At 42.6% G+C, this 21,560-nt stretch overlaps 1 protein-coding gene across 2 annotated transcripts; it reads right to left on the bottom strand.

The window, feature by feature from the left end:
• Positions 1-410: 410 nt before the first annotated feature.
• STK38 (serine/threonine kinase 38) lies at positions 411-17,016 on the bottom strand. 2 transcript variants are annotated; one of them, XM_042800022.1, is made up of 14 exons: positions 16,795-17,016; positions 14,806-14,938; positions 12,442-12,493; positions 12,172-12,294; positions 11,514-11,597; positions 9,532-9,655; positions 8,498-8,652; positions 7,286-7,388; positions 6,313-6,374; positions 5,654-5,771; positions 5,336-5,459; positions 4,514-4,609; positions 4,171-4,265; positions 411-3,546 (listed from the first exon to the last, which is right to left on the bottom strand). In XM_042800022.1, exons 2-14 carry the CDS (start codon positions 14,934-14,936, stop codon positions 3,416-3,418), a joined length of 1,398 nt encoding a protein of 465 aa, XP_042655956.1. In that variant the 5' UTR covers positions 14,937-14,938; positions 16,795-17,016; the 3' UTR covers positions 411-3,415. The 2 variants fall into 2 exon arrangements, with proteins under 2 accessions (XP_042655956.1, XP_042655955.1); XM_042800021.1 differs by lacking the exon at positions 16,795-17,016 and adding an exon at positions 15,881-16,180.
• Between the last annotated feature and the right edge of the window lie 4,544 nt (positions 17,017-21,560).

Below are 21,560 nucleotides of genomic sequence, written 5' to 3' on the forward strand. Positions count from 1 at the left end.
TGCTATAACCTGGTAGTAAAAAAATGAAGGGTCATAGCTTTGCTTCTAATGCCACTTTCTCACTGCTCTTTTAAAAACAGAAAAAGATTAAAACCAACTTGTCTTGAAGTTGGTCAACTGAAGTGACAGTTACACAATACAGATTCCTCAGCCAGGCCAGGGTCATCCACCCTTGCTAGGAGGCCAGGCACACCCTGCCAGAAAGGTTTAATTCTTCTAAAGATCAGCACTGTCTTTCACCTTTAATAGGGTGTACATCTCTTCTTGTCTGCTGTGCACCTTTTAGAAGCACAGTCCAGCACCTGAGTTACCAGTGCATTCTTCTACCCAAGCAATTGATTCTAAAATGAGTCTGAAAAAAATGAACCTGACAGATTCCAGTTTGTAAAAACAAAACATGCTAGTAAAAATGTGTTTACTAAGAGGATTTTATTTACACAACACAATGCAAAGATCATTCCATAAAAAGTTGGCTCCCTCAGCAACACACAAATACACCTGCCAAATTTTACAGTGCAATTTAGTAACAGCTTTTAAATATTTACAGAACACTTTTTCAGCTTACAGGTTAAGGCAGAGTCAGGGCACAGTGATAAGAAACACTTAGTGCAGTTTTGTGCTAGGCATGATACAGAGATGAACTGGCAACATAATTCATGTTCAGATCCATTGGAAATGCAAATTGGAATTACTCCTGGAAGTCCAGCAACTGCTTGCAACTTAAAAAAAAAAAAGAGCTAAAAGCTACATCCAACCTCAATACACAAGCCAGCAGCTAAGAAAAATGTTTGGCTGACATGGGAGATGGAACCGGCATACAAAAAGTCTTAAACTGTTAGCAGTGAAGTATGGATCCTGGAAAGAAGACACTGTACTTTGTTTTCCTAGTATTAGTGAACAACTGTAATAGGAAGCAGGCTTCCAATGCAACCGCTGGAAAGGTGTGTCCAAGAGGACTTAACCAAAGACACACAACTTCTACTGAAGGAAGAGGAGTGAGGTACCCAACTGCTCCTTCTGCCTTTGAAAAACTTCACCTTTAACTCGAAGTGAACAATCTGAGGTTTCAGAAGACTTTAAAACACATGCACTAAAAATGCACAATACATATTACTATATAGGGGTTTTTTTCACAGCAAGATAACACAACTTATAATTGTTTAGCTTCATCTTTGGTATTTATAAATAAAAACACCAGTCCCTTTTAGTAAAGGGCTCATAACGCAGCTACTATGTCAAAATCATTTATTCCTAATCCACAGCAGCTCTTGATGGTTTTTTTTATTTATTTATTTTAAGGCAGTAACTAAGCTGTTAGGAATTTAAAAAAAAATGTTTTGATATTAATACCTCTAAGTTTTCCAATAGTTTATAAGGCAACATTTTCAAATGGCTAGAATAAACTGCAGGATAAGGAGATGGAGCAATTTGAGAAGTTTGTATCAGTCCTTCATAAAAAAGGAGCAGAAGGTGATATTGCTGACTAGTTGATAAAAAGCCTGATCCTATAAAACATCACTTCAGTTAGCCCTTATTCATCTGCGTAAGCCCTACTGACTACAGTGATCCTGGTACTTCTAATTAAGGCTAGTTTTGCATTTCAGCTTTGTAGGATCCAACTGGTATCTAAACTGCTTATGGCAATTCATTGAACTCCTAGGACACATATAAAATGCACAAGGGGTGATCAGGGAAAGGATGCTAACGAGTTATCACCCAATTTTAGCTATAAACAGTACTTTTGACACCCCAATCAGTCCTTCATGATGGCACTCAATTCAAAAGACATCCAAGTAAAAATTCCCTAAAAGCACCTATTAAAAAAAGTTTCACTACAAACCCATTTTCTTTCATTTCCTAATCTAGAAAGTTATGACTAAATATACCTGAAAGCCTTCCTTTTACTTTGAAACACTGCTCTAGCTTTGTTTCTAAACTGCTAGGGTTTTGTCTGTGCTAGGCAGTTAGTGTTCAGCACCAATAGAAGTTTGCAAGAATCCAAGACAGTTCAAATTGATACATATCTTTAGAAACCTCATTCAATTTAAAGAAAAAAAAAAAAATTGCAAATTGTAGACTGGACCCAGGCAGGCCCAAGGTTAACACCACCTGCCCCTGAAAGTGCAGAGTTAACTACAAAACAGGTGCAAAGTGGAGCTCATGCTTATAAAAAAAAGGAATTAGCAAGAGCTCAGGTGAGGCTGAATCCTCCTTCCCAAAATGCAGCCATGCTCCGAGAGATGCTTAGGCAAGGAAAGGCACTTTGGGGCTCTCCTGGAGAGCAGCCTTCATCGTAACTGAATGTATTTTTATAAATTACACTAGGCAATAATCAAAGTGTGGACATGGTGGGTTCCGCTGCCCCAAAAGTGACCCCACGAGGCACTGTCTGTTTTGGAAGACTACAGGGACAGATGGTCCAGCCCTGAGATGGTTTTTGTCTTTAAACCGATGAACATGCAGCAAATATTAAAAGTGGCCAAAAGATGGCAGCAGCAGGACCGGGAAGCCTCAGGGCTGACCCAGCTGTACACAAGGTGTCCACCAAGGATCAGGTTAAATGAATTTCCCTCCCTCTCTGCCCTAATTTCAGATTAACTTGTGTTACCAGCTGTGGTTTTTATCTGCATTGTTTGTAGATCCAGCCTTTCATACAGCCACTGAGAACTTGGCGCTTGGTGGAAGAAGTGGCCCGTTTCTCTTATCACTGTCTAGGAAAAAAGAAAAAAAAAAATTTAGAAACAAAATATTAAATGGCTTGAGGGTCACTGTCTTAGTACCAAAAGTAAAGTGCACTGCAACTGGAGGCCACTGTAACAGAGTTGAGAAATGCTATTAAAGGGGCTTCCAAGTAGCATTATAAAAAACAGCACTACAAACTAAGGTTAAGGCAATACGAGTTGTGTCCTTCTACTAGATAGCTCACTGGAGAGTTGTCTATCTCAAGCTTTAATTATTGCTTTGTTTCCTCTGTACTGAAGTCCTTAGCCACTGGGAGCACAGCGCTGGCAGAGTTGGCAGATTGAGTTTGTCACTTAATGCAGGACTGGCAGAACAGTCCCTATAAACATCACGTGCTTTGCAACGTCAAAGTGAAGGCTTGCTCTCATCTCCTGCTAGACTGTACAATCTGGCAAAGAATTTAAGAAGAAAACTGAAACTCTTGTTCCTGAAGCAGCAAAACATGCTTGCAGCAGAGATGACGCAAACATTTTGTGGAATTTTTCAATGGCGCAAAAAGAAAAAATCCTCAGTAACAACCAGAGTGTGTAACGAAACAGGGTCCTGAAGTCTTCTCCAAGAGTTGACAGCCCTCAAGTTTTCTTTAAGAAAAGAAAAAGTTCTTTTATGGGTATAAACCCAAAGTACAGGAACAGAATTCCACAGCTCAGAAGTCGTCCCAGGTAAAGATTTATTACTTTCCTGCTTTCATATAGGATGGTATTGCTCCTCGGGCTGTCAGACCTTCAAAACGCTTGTAGGTGTAATTGATAAAAACCCAGTCTTTGTTCTTGTAGTCAGTCTCTGGATGGTTGCTTGTTGCCACTAGTAAGACATAACAAAATAAAATTACCCTTTGATGTCTGCAAAGTTTATTTTCGTACAAAACCTTGGATGTGGAGCAGGGGAGAATGCTTCTAAAGAAAGAAATATAAATCTAAGCATTCAGCTTCATTCTTCAGCCCCAGTCAAGAACTGCTGTAACCTTTTTTTTTTTTTTTTTAAACACACAGAGCAAACGTGTCACTATGTTTTGACACATAAACACAGATCCTTTAGAGATTTACACCCAAACATATTGCCCCCTTCTGTCCCACCCTCTCCACGAAGCGTTAGACACTCTAGCAAGAACTAGCCAGTGCCAAGGGGTACTCCCGGCGTTGGGCTCACAGGCCCTGCTGAGATTTGAACTTGCTGGGAGCTCTGCTGCCTCTCAGAGATGCCCTTTCTCAGACAGCTCCGGCATCACTTTCAAGTCTGCATCCCATCTCCTGAAACCCAAACTAGAGCTTGCACACCCCTGCACCACAAGCCTACTAGATGACCATTTGATCATGATTAAAGAACCCCCTAGCATCTAGTACGATCCTTTCTCTGATTAACAGAGAAGTTACATTATTCTGCTGGAGAAGAGGAAGGATTGTCTACATGCAGAATCAAAGCATTTACCTGTTGGTTTAAGGATATCAGATTCTGGGAATTCGTCAAAGTTTGAGGTATCATCAATGCTTTTAATTTCTATTGAAATTGCAGCAGGTCTCTCTCTGCCAAGAAGAGCAGTTTCAGCATTATTTCAAAGGCAGACGAAAGCAGGATTCAGCCACTTTCCATTTCTTAACAGTATTAAAGACTGAAGGTACCCAAACCTTAGCAAGCTTCAGATAAGGAACAAAATACTCTGCCCACACACTGATGTGGTAAATGCCAGTCAAGCTGCTCCCTTCTGTTGAACAGGACTACCTTTAAGCAGTACACAGAGAAGAGCAGCTTGCTTTTCTGCAAAGCATCTTACCTGATATGCTCCCAATCAACCCCTTCAAAGAATGGGTTACTCTTTATTTCCTCCACACCAGATGCACCAATTCTGTGCTCCCATTCACAGCAAAATCTGGGATGGAAGGAAGAATGAAAATGAAGGAAGAATGAAAACGAAAGCATTCCATGCAGAAGTGGAATGGCTTTCTGAACTGATACTACTACGGTTGCTTAACATATAAATGGAGAAGGTTAAGAACTCCCACTGCAAAGCCAGCACACAAAGCTATGCTTAGGAATGTCATGTCAAATGCTATAATTAAGATGTGGTATTCTTTCACAACAAGATAATGTGCCCTTTCTATTTGAGGACCAGTGTAGAGCAGGAGAACATAAAAAGCCTAAAAAGCTAGACATTTATATTTCTGTCCTGAGAATAGATAAGTGATTGAAAATATAAATGAAAGAGCAAGAGTCAGCATGCACTGGGATGCATTTGTATGCTCCAGTGCATACAACATCAAAGCCACTGCTATTGTAAGAAGCCAGCTCTGGCAAAAAGATTAAGCTGCTTCCCCAGGAAGCTCAGACAAAATAAAAAGCAGAAACATTTGTATTTTGCCAGACTAGCAGCACTTACGTGGGAGCTCCTTTTCAGCATAGTTCTGTCAGGGCTCCACCAAATGACCTCTGAGACAAATGTATTTGACTAGAGAGTTCAGCACTTGATGCATGTGCATAACAGAATATGTAGCTGTCACAAGCATCAGGGTTTTTTTTTTCATGTGAAGCAAGCTAGGAGAGATACACAGGACAGTTTGCAAGTATGATATTAACTGGCAAACCATATGGCTGGCACCTTAAAATAAGATCCTTTGCTTTATCGGATATTGGAACTTCTGGAGGAAACGTCAGAGTCTCTTTCCAATTCATTACTTTCTTATATGTTTCTTGAGGAGTCTCAGAACAGAACGGTGGATAACCTGAAAAGAACGAAAAATACAATCTTGTATAAAGCAAAAATCCTGTAGTTACTGAAGTCTACACTGCACCAGAACACACCTCTCAAACCAGGCAGGGAGTGGATGCTTTGAGAACCTAACCCCAAGCACATAAATACAGCTGATGTCCTACACCACAGTTCCTGCTTAAACCTTGCACACTGCCAGTTTCTTACCGATCAACATCTCGTACATGATGACGCCAAGTGACCACCAGTCACAAAGCTTGTTGTATCCAGTCTGCATGAAAACTTCAGGGGCAATGTAATCTGGAGTACCCACGGTAGAAAAAGCCTGGAACAAATACCATCAGTTATGTATCTTTAGAGAAAACTGCCTGATATGGAAGTGGGAACTTATGCAACACCAGTTATTTTGAGGAACACACCAGATTGTCTCTAAGATCCTTTTGCAAAGTTGTTTAAAGCCTTTATTTCAAGGTATGTAGAGACAAAATCAACATGTGAAAGAGTCTTAAAATACCATGAAGGAAATGGGGGAAGGTACCACTGTCTGTGTACACCTTGGAATGGGTCACTAGCCCTTGTTATATTGAAAGTGGCAAGAACTGTTTTGGTTTTAGCTGGGAGGCATCAGATAGCAATGGAAGTAATGATGGCAGTGCTGTCTCAGGCACATACGTCACCAGCTGTTCAGCAGATGGATGAAGGGCAAGCTAGAGTTATTCCTCTTTTTAAAAGAAAAAGCACAAATCTTTTTATTTCAGCACTGTTCAGAACTCTGAAATGGATTAATGCCTGGCATTTATATACGTGTGCCATGTGAATGCAACAGCTCAGCAGAGAACATTTCCAAGCAGGTGAAACGTGCTTACCAGCTGCCGTCTGTTTCTCTTCCAAGTCTCTGCTTTCCTTTTGGAATTCATGTTCTGGAAAGCTAAAGGAGATTTGGATATACGTGACTGAATTCTACTGGCCACTCAACATCCATTTTTACCCCCAAACCTCCTTTAGAGCAACAGAAAAGGTAGCCAGGGCCTGAACAGACAGCCCCCTTCGTGTTCAGCTGTCCTGGGAAGAGGTTACAGTGCCCAGGTGCTCATCACTGGCCCCTACGGCCCAGGTTTACCACCACGGTGAAGCCGGAGCTACTTGTGGAAGCGCACCTTAATTCAGCTCACCGAGGATAAGCCACATCAGCAGAGATGAACTAATTACCCTGCCTGCGCCTCGCCCCCCTCAGCTCGGCTGGCACAACCCAAGGGGCGGCTGAGCGGCGGATCCGGGGGGTGGCAGCAGCAGCGGGCGGCCGAGAGCCAAGCAGGGGATGTAACCTCTCCCACCGGTACAGATGGCTGCAGAAAACACATCCCTCAGGATCCTAAACCATCAGCCACGTCCCAACCTATGTAATACTGATAAAATGTGACAGAGCCATTCATTAGTGATCCCTGCTTTCAGGGGTTTTCTAACTCCATGATCACTTATTCCCCTTGAGAAAATTACCGAATATTCAAAGAGACCATGTGCTCACTGATTAATTTAACTAACACGATACAGCTAGCATCTACCAAGTCACACTGAGTTTTCATTCGAGGTTTATTACACATGCAAAGAAGGGCTACAGCGGAGTCTACTGCAAAGACAAACTTCTGGAAATGAAAATCGTTTTGTACATTACAGTAACTGTAAGTATTAAGATGTTTTACAGAAAAATCAAAATTACACCTCAAGATACAATGTTGATGATTAAACCCCCACTGTGGCTTTCTACCCTCACACTGAAACGAGTTATGTCAGGCACCGAGAGCAAGTATGCAGATACCCTTCTGAACCCAAATAACTTACTGAAGTCACTAGGAAGACTATGGTTCAAGTTTCTATAAAATTCTGTTCTGTGAGCTTTCTTTAGTCCAGTACACAGACCAAAATCTGAGAGTTTCACGTGGCCCTAGAAACAAACAAAAACAAACAAAAAAACCCAACACCAGAGTACAAGACATTATCAGAGCAAATAAACTTTTCTACTTCTTCCCCTCCTTTTATTTTGTATAATAAATAGATGCACTCTTTTTGCATTCCTTGTTTTAGCCTAAGACTGGATGTAAACATAGAATCAAGCTATTAATACTTTCAGCACTACTACAGAGAGAAAGCCCAGTAGCTATTTACTTAAAGAAACCTCTGCTCCTGCAAGCTCCTGTCTGCTTCAGAGTGAAAGCAAACATCTCCAGAGGGAGCTGTAGTCCCTGGATTGTGCATTGACTCCAACAGATAAGAAAAAACACCTTAAATTCAGTGATCGGATCTGTCCTAGCATGTAACGTGCGACCACACTGACTAAGTGCAATTTTTAGATCCAAAATGTACATCCTTTTCAAAGTCCTGAAGTTGTCTACATCTAGATGCAGACGTACTGAATCACATCAGTAATTCCCACACTGCATTATTAGCTGACTAGTAATAAAGTATAATTATTTACTGCTGGCAAACTTTTTCCAAACAAGCTAAATTTTAAAAGCAAGCATGTAGCGAGCAATAGGAGGACAGTGAAACAATCAAGCTTTCTGCAAACTCCCTGCAATAACACCTCGAAGCAATCGGTAGCCTGGCCAGCCTTCAGAAAGACGTCCCGATTCCGAGGGATATACCATCTCCATTTTCAGTCTCGCTAATGGAACAGCTACATTTTTCCTGTTTGATTTGATCATCTACCCAATAGTTCGCAAGTGTGAGCATAACAGATGCGTGACCAAAAGGAAACATCTTTGACTAAGAGGGGAGAACTGAAACTGTGTTTTAAACTGCAACTGAAATAACCAAAAATAGCTTAAACAACTGTCAGAATTGCTCCTAAGTGAGGTATGGAGGAGGGGTCTGTCTTGGCCTCTTTTTTCTGCCCCAGCAACATGGCAGATATCCCCAAAGCTAGAAGGAACAAGGCTGAGAAAGCAGCACCATCTTCTTTCACCAATGTCCCAGTAGCTCAGTCAGTATTAAAAATGACCAGATCTACCACACCCCTGTTCACCCGGCCACTGGCCAGCGGTCAGTACATACCTTGCTATCCAGAAGAAGGTTGTCGGGTTTTATGTCCCGATGGATAAAACCCAGCTGATGAATAGAATCAATGGCTAGCACGGTCTCAGCTATATAGAACTGTGTCTCTTCTTCTGTTAGAGTGTCTTTTTTCATCAACAGTGTCATCATATCACCTAGAAGCCCCCCCCACAAATATCAAAGGTGAACAAGTGAGCGCACAAACTTCACTCTCACTAATTTTGAAGACATTTAGAAAGAAAAGAGCTAAGCTATTTAAAACCTCGGGAAATCTGAACTGATTTTGTATAAAATAATACTGTTCCCCAGCACCTCTGTGACAAACTTTTATTTTCCCTTGTATCACTATATGTGGAAAGGCTTGTACTGTAGTTGCATTAAACTGAGACAGCTAAATAGCATAAAGATGAGATAGCAGTATAGAAGCATCCCTAAACGAGACTCAGCTATGGACTGCCACTCTTGACTACACATCTGAATCACAGATTAAAATAGATACTTTCAGCTACAGAGCTGTTACAAAAAACAGATTGCATTTGTGCAGTGTCATCTCAGAAAGCATTCTTGTGGTTTCATTAGTCACATATATTACAGGCTTTCAGTACAACTTTAAGTGAATTACAGCAGCATTATCATTCAAGGACAAACACCATCAACCTCTGACAAAAGCACCTTAAGAGTTACTCTTGCTGCAAGCCAGCAAAAACAAAAGGTTAGAAAATCAAAAGCTGGTTATGTTATGGATCTATAGGTAGCCAGTGCACAGTAAGGATAAGAACGAGCAGAACACTAGGGCCAAGTTTCAAACATCTGCAGATAGAAGACCCAAGCAGATAACCTCAGTCTGACCCAAAAACCTCAGTACCCTAACTCCTAAAAGCAGAAAGCTTCACAATGACTTGTTTCCTCACAAAGTCACGCTCAGTACAAACACCACTGTATAGTAACCACATACATTCTCATCCCAGACATTTGTAATTAAGTTAGAAACCCACAAACAAAAGGAAAGCAGCCTTTTGATTCCAGGTAGTTACCTCCAGGCAGGAACTCCATGATAAGGTAGAGGTTTAACTTGTCCTGAAAACTATAGAACATTTTCACAACCCACAAACTGTCTGCCTCCACTAGAATGTCCCGCTCTGCACGAATATGGCCAACCTGGAGATACACATATGCATCTGAGTAATTACAAGTCTGTGTTTTATTACATGCATTTATTTCACAGACAATTCAAGTATTATATTGAAAAGCATCAAATGTTGAAAAGACAGCAGTCAAACTTCTGCACAAAGGCAGAATCACCATCAAAACTTCAATAATTACACCCCTCAATATTTTCAGGTAATTAAAACAGCTTAACATGTTCAAAATCAAATCCAGAAGTCATGCTTCTGACAGCAAAAAGGTGAGAAGCTTTCATTAAACAGCTATATTTTTCCAGAATGTATGGTGGTTGGTTTGGGGTTTTTTTTTTCTCCTATCTGGTAAATCCCATTGGACACCAACTCTATTTTACTCCTCAGCATGAAGATGTGAAAGACCCTTTTACATTCAAAAGTTTCCACTGGAAAGTTTATGGGGACTTTTGCCTTTGGACACTTACACTTACTGTGTGACTTCTGCTGCCATAAACTGAGACATATGTAGGAGGGCAAGAGAGCATTAATCTCATGCCTTTAAGCAAAAATTCAAACTACAGAAATTTAAACCACCCTCCTGAACAACAAGGTTCCGTACAGAAAGATAACTCACATTTACATTTTTATTCTTTCAAATTTTATGGCATTTGGGTCCCCTTCAAATCAGAACTATACAAGTGATATGGGACACTATGAAAACACTTATCTTAGAACTGCTTGGATAACAGACCACTCCAAAACATAATTTATTACTGTGGGAAGATTCAGGAGGAGAAACATATGGTTGATTATAAAAACAGGTTAATCTTATATTTTTGTAAAAAAATGAGACATTTTTGTACATCTAACAATTAGATGTCTAAAAGCCTAGCTCTTCTCTAAACAGTTAGCACGCCTTATGATATGGCTTCAGCCCAGTCCTACAGATTTAGACCAAAGCACTAATTTAGCTGTGCTGCATAAAGCTTGTGTGCGAACACACTGCTGTTTGGTTTTTAAACAAGTACTTTCAGAAATGGAAACGAGTTCCTCATTTTATGAACACAGACACAGAGTGCTTCCTAGATTCATCCCAGTGCTGAAGAAATTATTTTCTCAGACCATTATATTCCCAGAAGTACTAGCAGAGGAAAGCCTTAAAAACGTTAAATGCTGCTACTTTATGTCTCTGAGTCAGAATTCCAGCAGTCATGTCACTTTGATATTTATATCTGATTCCATAAATCAGAAATGCAGTAAAACTCTCATCTTGACATCTATACTGAATCATTTGCACATGTGCATGTGTAACATACATCATTATAAAATGAGGAGGAGGAACATAAATCAGGTACATAGAAGCATCTTTCTCTTTCACCGGAGAAAGACAAACCTACTCCTTAGAAAAATGCTCCACTTCCCACGTTTTCAAGTAGAAATCAAGTTCAGTCCTACCTCACTTCAGACTGAAGAGCCTCTTAGAAAAGAGTGTTACAATTGCAGCTCCCATCAAGACTAAGCAAGGCATCAGGGGTGGTTGGAAAGGCTGTTCTGAGCACTCAGTACATACAATAGCTTGTAACTTCTACTGTAACTCTATATATATTCTTCAAACTTTTGCATTATTACAAAGAATGTTTGAAAAAAAAAAAAAAAAAAGAAAAACAACAAAAAAAAACAACTTGAAAGAGCCCACTAGAAGACAGGTCCTTATGAATTCATACAAGATTTTTCTGGCCTATTTCCTCCATAAAATATGAGGAAAAAACCCCACATAATTTTTTTAGCTAGTAAACCTAGACCACAGATGCCTATTACTCCTCTCTACACATCACAATTACCTCCCAAAGTCATCTAAAACATGGATGGTAGCATTGCTACTCAAGGTGGCTATTCACCTGCTCTTTTTCAAGCATATCAGCTTTACGCAGTATTTTCATTGCATAAACATGCCCTGTATCTTTCTTCTGGACAAGTCGCACCTAGGAAATATGCAAAAATTTGAGTCAAATACAGAATTATCACCACAACTCCTGACAAATTTGGGTACCAAGCCCTTGGTTTCCATTTAATGAAATCATACCAGATTATAAAAACAAAAAAGCGGTACATAGTGCACTGTAATGGCAAACAAGTTCTGCGAATTCTAAGAGATTGGAGAATTTTTACAGAGATGACACGCTGAGCAACCATACACCTAAAGCAGCTAAATCCAAAGCCACCTTCCCTGAGGAAGGCCTCCAGAAGAGACCGCTGCGAGCGGCCCCCAGCTCTCCTGCTCTGCAAGGCCAGCCCCAGGAGGTCACCAGTACAGTACTCTGCCAAACTTGTATTTACCTTGCCCCCCCACGCCCTTTTCAACAGCATTCATGTTCCTTTAAAGCACATTATATTTTTAAACCAGCATTTATTAGGCATAGACACAGATGCACATGACAAACTAAAATCAATCTGCAGTCATTACAACAACTGTCTTTCACTTTTATAAACTATGCAAGTCTTTAACAAATACCAGTGCCATTTAAAAACACGTTTAGTTGTCTTTTTTGGACTTACCTCTCCAAATGCTCCTCTGCCTATTACTTTTAAAGACTCAAAGTCTTCCAAACCAAGCCTTGTTCTCTTTAGGCGAAGAAACTCTGTTTCCTTTTGTGCATGTGCAGACCTCCTGATTCTTTTCTGGTGTTTAGTGAAGACAAAAAACACAGTGAGTTCCGCAGGTGGGCTCCATAGAGATCACAGCAATTCCAAGTAAAGCTTTCAGATCTCCATTTATAGAAAATCACCTGTATTTAACCATTAAGATAATTTCCCCATATTCATTACCTCTTCATCTTTTAAGCCTTCTTCTTCCATCATTTGTTCTAGCTTCTTTTGTCTATAGCAGAGACAAATTAGAAAAATAAAGGTTGACTCATTAATGCTGGTTTTTAATCACCATGCACATATCCAACACTTCTGGTCTATGCTTGCTGTGAAAGGAGGATGTAATGCCAGCAAGTAACAAGTGTAAATGATATAAAAGGGAAACTCAGACATTAGATTCTTCACAATTAATCTCACATTAGAGCTTTATCATTCTAGGCTTGTCCTCTCTAATTTTGACAACCTAAACCTGTCTCTAGTTTCACATCTTATTCAAGTGTATGTTTTCATTGTATATGAATGTAGATTGAGGAGATCTGGGTTCAATTCTTGTCTCTCTCTTTGAGAGATGGGCAGGTCACTTAAGGCCAGAGACATAATAAATATTTAAACACCAAAGTCTCACTTATTCCAGGGAGAATTGGCTATGTAAACACATCTGTGGTTATGCATCTGTAGATTTCTGTAATTTCTGTAGATCTGTAATTTCTCTGCATCTCAAACTCATCACATGCAAAATGAGAAAAGTTACTTTCTATTTCCCAATACCCAAGATACTCTAAATATTTGGGAAGTAGAAACATGTTTGTACACGTTCTTCCCCTTAAAGAATCAGAAATATTTACAGCCTTAGTGAAAAATGGTTATTTGGGAGAAAAGAAAAAAATGAAGTAAGACTTCAGAGGTGGGATGGCTTCAGGGGACGTTTGTAATGATTACCCTCTGGGAACTTTTTCCCCAACACCCATCACATTAATAGCTGGCTGAACTGGGGTAGGTGTTTTAGGGTATTTTTTTCTCTCCCTGTGTATTTTTATTGGTGTAACGTTACAAGTGTACTAAAAAACTCCTTCTTTTTATGCAAGTCATTCTTCGCAAGATCCTCTTCCGGTCTCCTGTACCACTACGCAGCTGCTGCAACGTGATAATATTTTAGGTTATCGCTTCCACAATCAGGCACATTTAAATTGCTTTGCCCTTATTAAGTACCCAGTGAGCCCTGTCCTGTCATCTCATTTCACACTCAAAGCAGTGACTCCAGTAGCAAGACAACTGCTGCAATACGCAGAATTAAATAGCTCAGCATGACCAAGCAATGCTGAAATTCCCCCAAATATCCTTAATAGGTGCTATCTGCACTTCAGTGTACATTTTGTCAACACCATTTAGATCCCAAATTGCACACCCACAGACACGTCTGTTGTTAAAAAAAGCACATAACTTGTAAAGTCCAGTATGTCTGTTCAAACAAAGTCTTGATCCTAAACAGAAAAAACCCTGTCATTGAGGTTTTGGAAGTAGACAATAGCACTCATAATAAAACACAAGAGCTATGCAAAGAGAAAGAAAGGAATTAAATCAGTGATATCTTCTGTCTGGATTAGACCTCAATCTCTCATTACTAATTTGAAGCTTTGAAGAAAACATGTATGCAACTTAGTATTTATTTCTAAACTGCTTCCTGATTTCTACAGTTATTGTCATTAGCAGGCATTCCTCCCGGATCTAGTTAGGTTTTTGGCAGCAAGTCCATAAGCAAACGAACATTAAACCATTTTGAAAATTCTGATTATAGACTGCATGGCAAGTTGGGAGAACATCAGAAGTCCCAGTGCTACAGCTTGAGGGTATTCAGCAAATTAGAGGGTTCCAGCCAGAGGAAAGTAAAAATAATACTTCTCAGTTAAATTGCTTGTTATATTTTAACTGATATATTTAAGGAGATGCCATAGGTATAGCTGACTCACAGACAAGAAGTTAGCATTAAGTGACAGTCCTTAGAGCAACCCCTCATCATCTTTGAAAAGATTATCTTCCTTTATCAGATGACTTGATCACACATTATATAATCCAAACTGAAACTGATGCTCTAGAATAAGTTGTAAATATTACAATCAGGGACATTAAATGGGAAGAGGCAACAGAACAGACATAGGAAGGAGAAACATTTGTAAATATTGGCTTTCTACTTCAGAATTGTGCTTGAATCACCCCGAGCACATCCCAAAGTCAGTTTCTACTTAGTTGCATAAACAAATACATATTTCTTTAAAATTTGGTAACAGTCATATCACTTTTGCATTTGCAAGCACATGTCAATTTGTTTAAGGAACTCAAAAAGCTCCAGCCTACACTACCGCAGGATTCAGCAGCCGCCTGCAGATGCTCGTGCCAAGCCCCATCCAGGTGCCCATCTCAGGAGCTGAAGTACCCGCTCAGCAAAGATGGTCTAATATTTGCTTTGGCTCCAGAAAACTAAATGCAGTTAATATATATTTTTGGCTCTTAGCCGCTCTGGAAAGGAAGAAAGAAAGATTTTTTTACCTCATCTCTCGTTCCTCGTGCTGTGCGATAAGATTGCTGTAGAAATTTTCTAATGTCACTTTTGTCATCGTAACTCGCTCCTTGGTGTGATTACTCATGGACGAGCAGGGTGTTGGGCCTGTCATTGCCATGGCTATTAAGAAAGAAAAAAGGAGGAAACCTTTAACATTATAAATGACAAATAACCTTCAAACTAGAGCTGCAATCAATTAAGTGATGCCAAATCACAGAATTAAGATTTTAACCACAAATGCCAACAGCCCAGTTGTCTAAACTAAGACTAAGTAGGCAAAAGTCTTACAAAATAAAAGGTACAAGTCAAACTTCCTGTTTTGAACATTTTTGATCTGAAAATAAGAGGGAAGGAAACTTAAGAAACACGAAGCCTCAGAAACCACAATTTCAGGCAGTACTGCAAACGTTTATATCTCCCAATATATTCTACCTTTACTAAATGTTAAAAATTCAGAAATATCACACTGAAACATCTAATCCAGAAGTTCTTCTTCCTATGACCCTTGCAGAAATAAGTCCATCTGTTTCTGCTGTCTCTTCTGCTGTGAAATTTGTCAAAATCCTGAAAACCATCCCAACAACTGAGCAACTGAGGAGGGAGAAAAAAAGGCATTTAGTTGCTTTTAAGCACTCTCACTTTTACTAGATGCTTTCACACAGAAATCTGGCAAAATCCCAAGGATCGCTGCCTTTGAACAAGTTGTAGTTTTTAAAAAAAAAAAAAAAAAAAGAAAACACACCTAGTATAAGTATTCTACTTCTACATACTGGATTCTCTTAAAAAATAAATCTATCAGAGTATGCTACTTTCAACCAGTAGCACAGTTTCGGGGCACATTTGACAACCAGCTCTGCTTTCTCAAATGCATTAAAAAGCAAAGATTTAAGGTGAAAAACCACCTCAGTCTGGTTCTCCTGATCACAAGGTAACTGAGTTTTGCAACTATTACTAGAAATTGCACACAAATATAGGTTGGACACACACACTTCCCCTTTTTACAATGCCTGGGCGCTGGCAACATTTTACAAGTTACTCTTTTCTGTTTACTTTTTTGCTGACCTTTACAAGGCATCCTTACTGTGCCTTTACAGACACCAAGTGTTTTGTTTGCTGCATTTACAGGTGCATTCCCGGAAAAGATAACAACGTGGGAACCAGTAAGAACCTGCAGCTGTATGTTTTTTGAGATGGAACTCATCTATGGAGCTAGGGAACTAGGTCTTTATGGCGGAGCAGCCCCGAGTGACACCACCCGAGTGGCAGGTCACGTCCTCCGCACAGCCCCGAGGAGACGGCAGGTTACATCCCTGCGCGCTGCGAGAAGGTAGGTGTGACAGGCGTGGGTCTGGTTTTCACTTCCTAGAGAACAGAGTAGGAAAACTGCCCGACAGAAGCAGGTTACGAGAGGGTTCAGAGAGGGGGGAAAAAAAAAAAAAAAAAAAAAAAAAAAACGGGGGGAAGAAAAAAGAAAAGTAACCGGCTGGAAGGTGCTAAAGCACCTGTTAGTGCTCGGGTCCCCTTTCTGCTGGGACCAGCGCTCGGAGCCAGCCCACACCCACCGCGGCGGTGGGATGGTGAGGGGGCAGGATGCTCCCGGCGCCGGGGCTGGAGCGGAGCCGGCCGGGGGTGATGCAGCCCCGGGGGGGCGGCGGCTCCGCGGCCCTGGCAGCGTCACCGGCAGCGGACAAAGGGGACCCGAGCCCCCCAGCCGAGGGGGGGGGGGAGGGTGCTCTCGCCGCCCCCGGGCCCGCAGCGCGGCCACCCCTGGGTTGGGGACACCTCGCCGCTGCAGGAACCCCGACCCCAGCCCCACTGGACCCGGGGGTTTCGGGGGGGCCGCCCCCTGCTCCCGCCGCCCGGGAGCGGCAAAGTGCTCCGGGGGGAGGGAGGAAGGTGGGGAGGGGATGGGGAGCATGGGGGGGGGGGGGGGGGAGCACAAGGGTCGCCGTGGCAACGAAGCGGGAGCATCTTACCGGAGCGCGCGCTCACACACACACCGCCACCCCCCCCCCCCCGCCCCGGAGGGGGGCGGCGAGGAGCTGAAGGCGACGGCGGGGTCCCGGCGCCGAGCGAGCCAGGCGAAGCGGCTGCGGAGAGGCGGGACGGAGCTGGCGGGCGGGAGGACGTGACCGGAGCCCCCGCGCCGCTGCCGCCGCCCCCCCCCACGCACCCGGACAGCGACCCGGACGGGACGAACACCCCCCCCCCGCCACCCCGGGGACCGCTACGGCAGCGCGCATGCGCCACCATCCGCCCGGCCCCGCCTCTCCCCGCGGGGCGGGGCCGCCTCGCCCCGCCCTCTCCCGCCGGCCGCGCGTGCGTGTGGGGGCTTCGCGCCAGCCCGAGGGGCGCGGCGGTGCGCCCCACCGCGCATGCGCGGTGGGCTGCGGGCAGGCGGGTGCGGGCCGAGCTATGGCGGGAGGGGCGGGCGGTAACATCTCCGCTCTTTATTTCAAATCAGCCCTTCGGGATCTCTGTTGAGTCCAGCCAGAGTTACGAGTGCGTCAAGCAGCAGGGTGCCAGCCTGCCCGCAGTGCTCCTGCAGGCCTGAGGAGCCCTGTCCTGCTTCCTTCCCTCCTCCCCACAATGGCGTGGTGACCTGCAAGTGCACAGCTTCGCCTCGCTGTCCCGCCCGCGGTGGAGGGGAGGTGGGTTTTTTTCCGCGCCCCCAGAGGGGTGACACGCATTGGGTTACCCGGTGGTGACCACAGGAGTGAGGCATATCCAGGGTCGGGTGCCACCGAGACACCGGTGGTCACCTCGGCCTCCCCAAAGCTCTGGAAACGGCCCCTCAGGCAGAGGGGACACCCCCTCTGCGAGGGCAGAGGGTGCTGAGCAGGACACGGCAATTCCTCAGAGGTTGGAGCTTTTCACAGCCAGGTTCCCCTGGGTTTCAGCCCCCAGCTCTGAGGTTGGGCCCGGCCCAGCCCAGAGGTAGGCCTGGGGGGAGGAAGGACTCCCACATCCCAGCTCAGCAAAGACATCGCTGGGGCAGCACAATCCATGGGCATCACAGCCCTCTCGGCTTTTCAGGAGCATCGCAAACCATCTGTTTCAGTAATGGTTTGATTGAGAATCTTAATGGGGAAACTGAGGAATGGCATGACAAAAAAAAAATGTGATTCTGTACTCGTCTCAAATATGTGAAGATGCTGGCAAAAGAGGCTTTTGCTTCATTTTATCTACATTTCTACAAAAAAAAAAAAAAAAGAGCAAGTGCAATTCAGAGGCTGAAAAGGGGTTTTATTATTAACATCAAGGAGTTCCTGGGGTTTAATCAAATACCTTCTGAACATGCAGTTGAAGTCTATCAGCAACAGAGACATTTCAGGATTTAAAACGGCATGTATAGTCCCTACGTGATGGAAATGCTGATATATTTGTAACACATGACATTTAATTTCTGAAAGCCTAATTTTGCAATTAAACTGGACCTTGCTTTGCTTAGGCAGAGCTGGTCAGTTTAATACTAAAGGTGAATAGCAAAATCATGTGCTACCTCTTTCAGGGAACACAGGCAGCCTCATGAAGCTGGTTTTCTGCTGAGAAAGCTTGATATGCTGTGGGAGCTCTTGGAGAGGATTTCACATGAACAAAGGAAAGGTAGGAAGCCCTGAAACAAAAGGCTCAAATATGGACTCTGGAAGATGATTCTCATCTCTTCCACCAGCAGACAAAGGTGAATGTCAGGGGCTTTGGCTGGGAGGGTGGGGATCATTGCCAACCTCTACCTCTGTGGTCTGGCAAAAGTTTGCCACCCTAAAGGAAAACTTGAGAGACTTAAACCATTCTCTGTGCTGGAGAAGCAGGGGAAAATAAACATTTGGACCTAAAATACAAGGGAAGTCATTCCTACTGCAGAGCCGGGCAGAACTGCAGGAAGGTGTGAAATAGAATCTGTATTAGGAGGTAACTGCTTCTTCATGAGTGAAAACATTAAACTATAAGTGAGCCTGTGAATACGCAGATTAATGAACCAAACTTCCTGCTACGTGTGGGTGACAAGAGCTACAAAGAGCTGCCACAGCCCTAAGACAGCAGTGACAGGAGGGCCCTGCCATGGAAAGGGAGGTTTCTGGCCTGTGACAAATGACTTTGTCTCACAATCACAGTACTCAGACTGCCTGCTAGGGAGCAAACCTAGGTCCCTACAAGGGTATTTATTCAACATTTAGGAGCAATGGAACAAATTAATATTATTTTTCTTTTGCGATTCACCTTTGTGCTAGAGCTTTTCCTTACAACACGTGTAAAGCAATGGATGGACTGAGCTGGACTGAGGCTAGTGGGAAGAATTCTGTGGCCGGGTGTTAGGATTTCTCTTTCTATCCACCTCTTTGATTTGAAGGAGGTTGAAAAGGTCTTGCGGGTTCCAGTTATTCTTTGCGGTCTTCACATACTGCATCAAATCCAGCTGCTTTAGCGGAGGGAAGCCCTGCTCTTTTTCCGTCAGTTCCAGTAGCTGCTTCAGCAGGCTTGAAGTGTCGTCTCTGTTGGTGCTGCTGTAGAGATCTGAGGGATCTTGGCTCTTCTGTGGCTCCCACATGGTATTTGAAAGCGAAATATCCCTGCTGCTGGCTGTGTGCACGCTACCTAGGGCATTGTGGAGCCACATCAGGCGCTTCAGCCCTTGAAATGCCCTCCCCTTGTCATGCATGAGCTGATGCTCCGTCACTGCTCTTTTACTGCAAAGGGAAGAAAGAGTTAGTTAGGAACCGAGCACACCCGGATCTGGGCTCCTATTTATAACGTGGCTGATTTGCACCCATCAATCTTGGATGTTTCTCTAAGCTGAGGAGGGAGCATTGGTGGTGTCCACACGTGATGTGGAGGACAGGAGCGCTGGTGCCCGCGGCCAGCCTGGCCCTTGCAGAGCCCGCAGCGTGAGCACTCCTGGGCAGGCTAGCTCGGGCAGCCCGTCAGGCAGCCAGACAGACAGTTCCTGAGGACGGGAAGCTGAAAAACTCTGCCATTCTCAAAAGGTATACCTTGTATCTCCTTTTTTTTTAAACAATAAAATAATTTAAAAAAAAAAAAAGGCAAACTGGGGAGACAGTGACAAAGTGACCTTAGCAAGCTTAAAGAGCTCTTACAGAGATTTGATCTTTCCCAAATTTGAGTTCTTTTCAGAGGCTTAAATACCAGAATAAAACTCCCTTTTTATAACCTTAGTGCTCTAGGATTGTTGTGTTTGTTTCTTTCCTTCTAGAGTTGTATGTTGGAAGTAATTTAACTGAAATCAGTGGTGTCCATGAAATGAAAACAAATCCTTATTTTCTTCAGATACACCAACAATTTCAAGCCACATATTGACTCAGGAGGACAGGCTAATTCTAGGGTGCAAATATTTTTGGATTTCATGCTCTTTAGATGACATCTAACTGCAGCTATAGGCTCCCACTGCAGATTTGGATCTGAATGGGAACCTAAATACAGAATTTTAGTACGTGACATTTCCATAGCTTGCGTTGAACATCCTTACGTGGTTTGCTGCACTGTGTTTAAAAGCATCAACTGAGACCTGGTATATGTTGCGCATCTAAAAACGCAATTGGTCTAATTTTATACTGCGTAGAGAGCGATGTAAAATGTTGCCATATCAAATGTACAGAATTTTCCTTCCACTATCCCCTGGTGTAAATGACAGCAGTGGAAAATACAGTCCATTAAATCAAAGGCAAGCAGACTTCTAATGACATTAAGTAAAAGGATGATATTGCTTACTTTTCAGTGTCTTGACATGTTGCAAAACAGGCAAAAAAAAGAATTGCCAAAAATGTAACCATCTGCCGAGATCTCTGGGGCAGGAACATTTTCTCTCTTCTTTAAATCTGCTCCACAGGACACGAAGCTGACAGTATGATCAAAAATCTTTTTTTCTCTGTTCTTTCTTTCACCTGACAAAATGAATTTCAGCCTTTAAGCACTGGTAAAAGTGGGGCATTGTACTATGGTACATCACCCCAGGACCTCCCAGAACATCAGACGTGTGGATTTGTAACATATGCCAGTAAAAGATTAATATATTTCATAGTATATTTCTACATTTCCTTACTAAGAGTCCTAAATCTCCTTTTCCACTATTGCCTCCTAATACACTACTTCCCACAGGAGATTATTTCATTCAGAACTGGCAAGAGACCTTCCTGATAAAAACTTCGTAGAAATTTAACAAAAAGATTAGAATTGCTGCATAAGAAATCCATCATAAAAGTCAAAAATAGTTTAAGACCGGACCATGCAGATCAAGTTAAAAGGTGTACACAGCCCTGGGCTTTAGACCTGTAATGACACAACCTTTTCCACGAGCAGTACAAGTGCTGACACCCAAATCTGCCACTGCACGAGGATGATATTAGACTGATATTGGGTTTCTTTTCTGTAAAGAAGTGGATTTCTGGCTTTGGGAAGTGAGAACTATAAAATGAAACTGTGCAATTATTATTTTCATCTAAGTTACAACTGCATTCAGTTCTATATCTGCTCTTGGTATGCCTCCACCCACCCATCCTTTCAACCCCACCACTCTTCTACTGCCAGGTCTACCACTAAAATTTCTGCATTTTTTTACACTAATGACTACACCCTGCTTTTAGGATTGGCTCCAGCCTGTCCCTTTAGTTATTTACTAGCAAATCCTGTATTAATTGTTACATCAAAACCTAGATGGAAAACAAAAGTTGCAGCATTTCAACTTATGTAAGAATAGAAAAGATATGGTTCCATATAATGAGGCTGC

The sequence above is a fragment of the Tyto alba genome, unplaced genomic scaffold (assembly GCF_018691265.1).
Source record: "Tyto alba isolate M040663 unplaced genomic scaffold, T.alba_DEE_v4.0 Super-Scaffold_30, whole genome shotgun sequence".
NCBI classification, from domain to species: domain Eukaryota; kingdom Metazoa; phylum Chordata; class Aves; order Strigiformes; family Tytonidae; genus Tyto; species Tyto alba.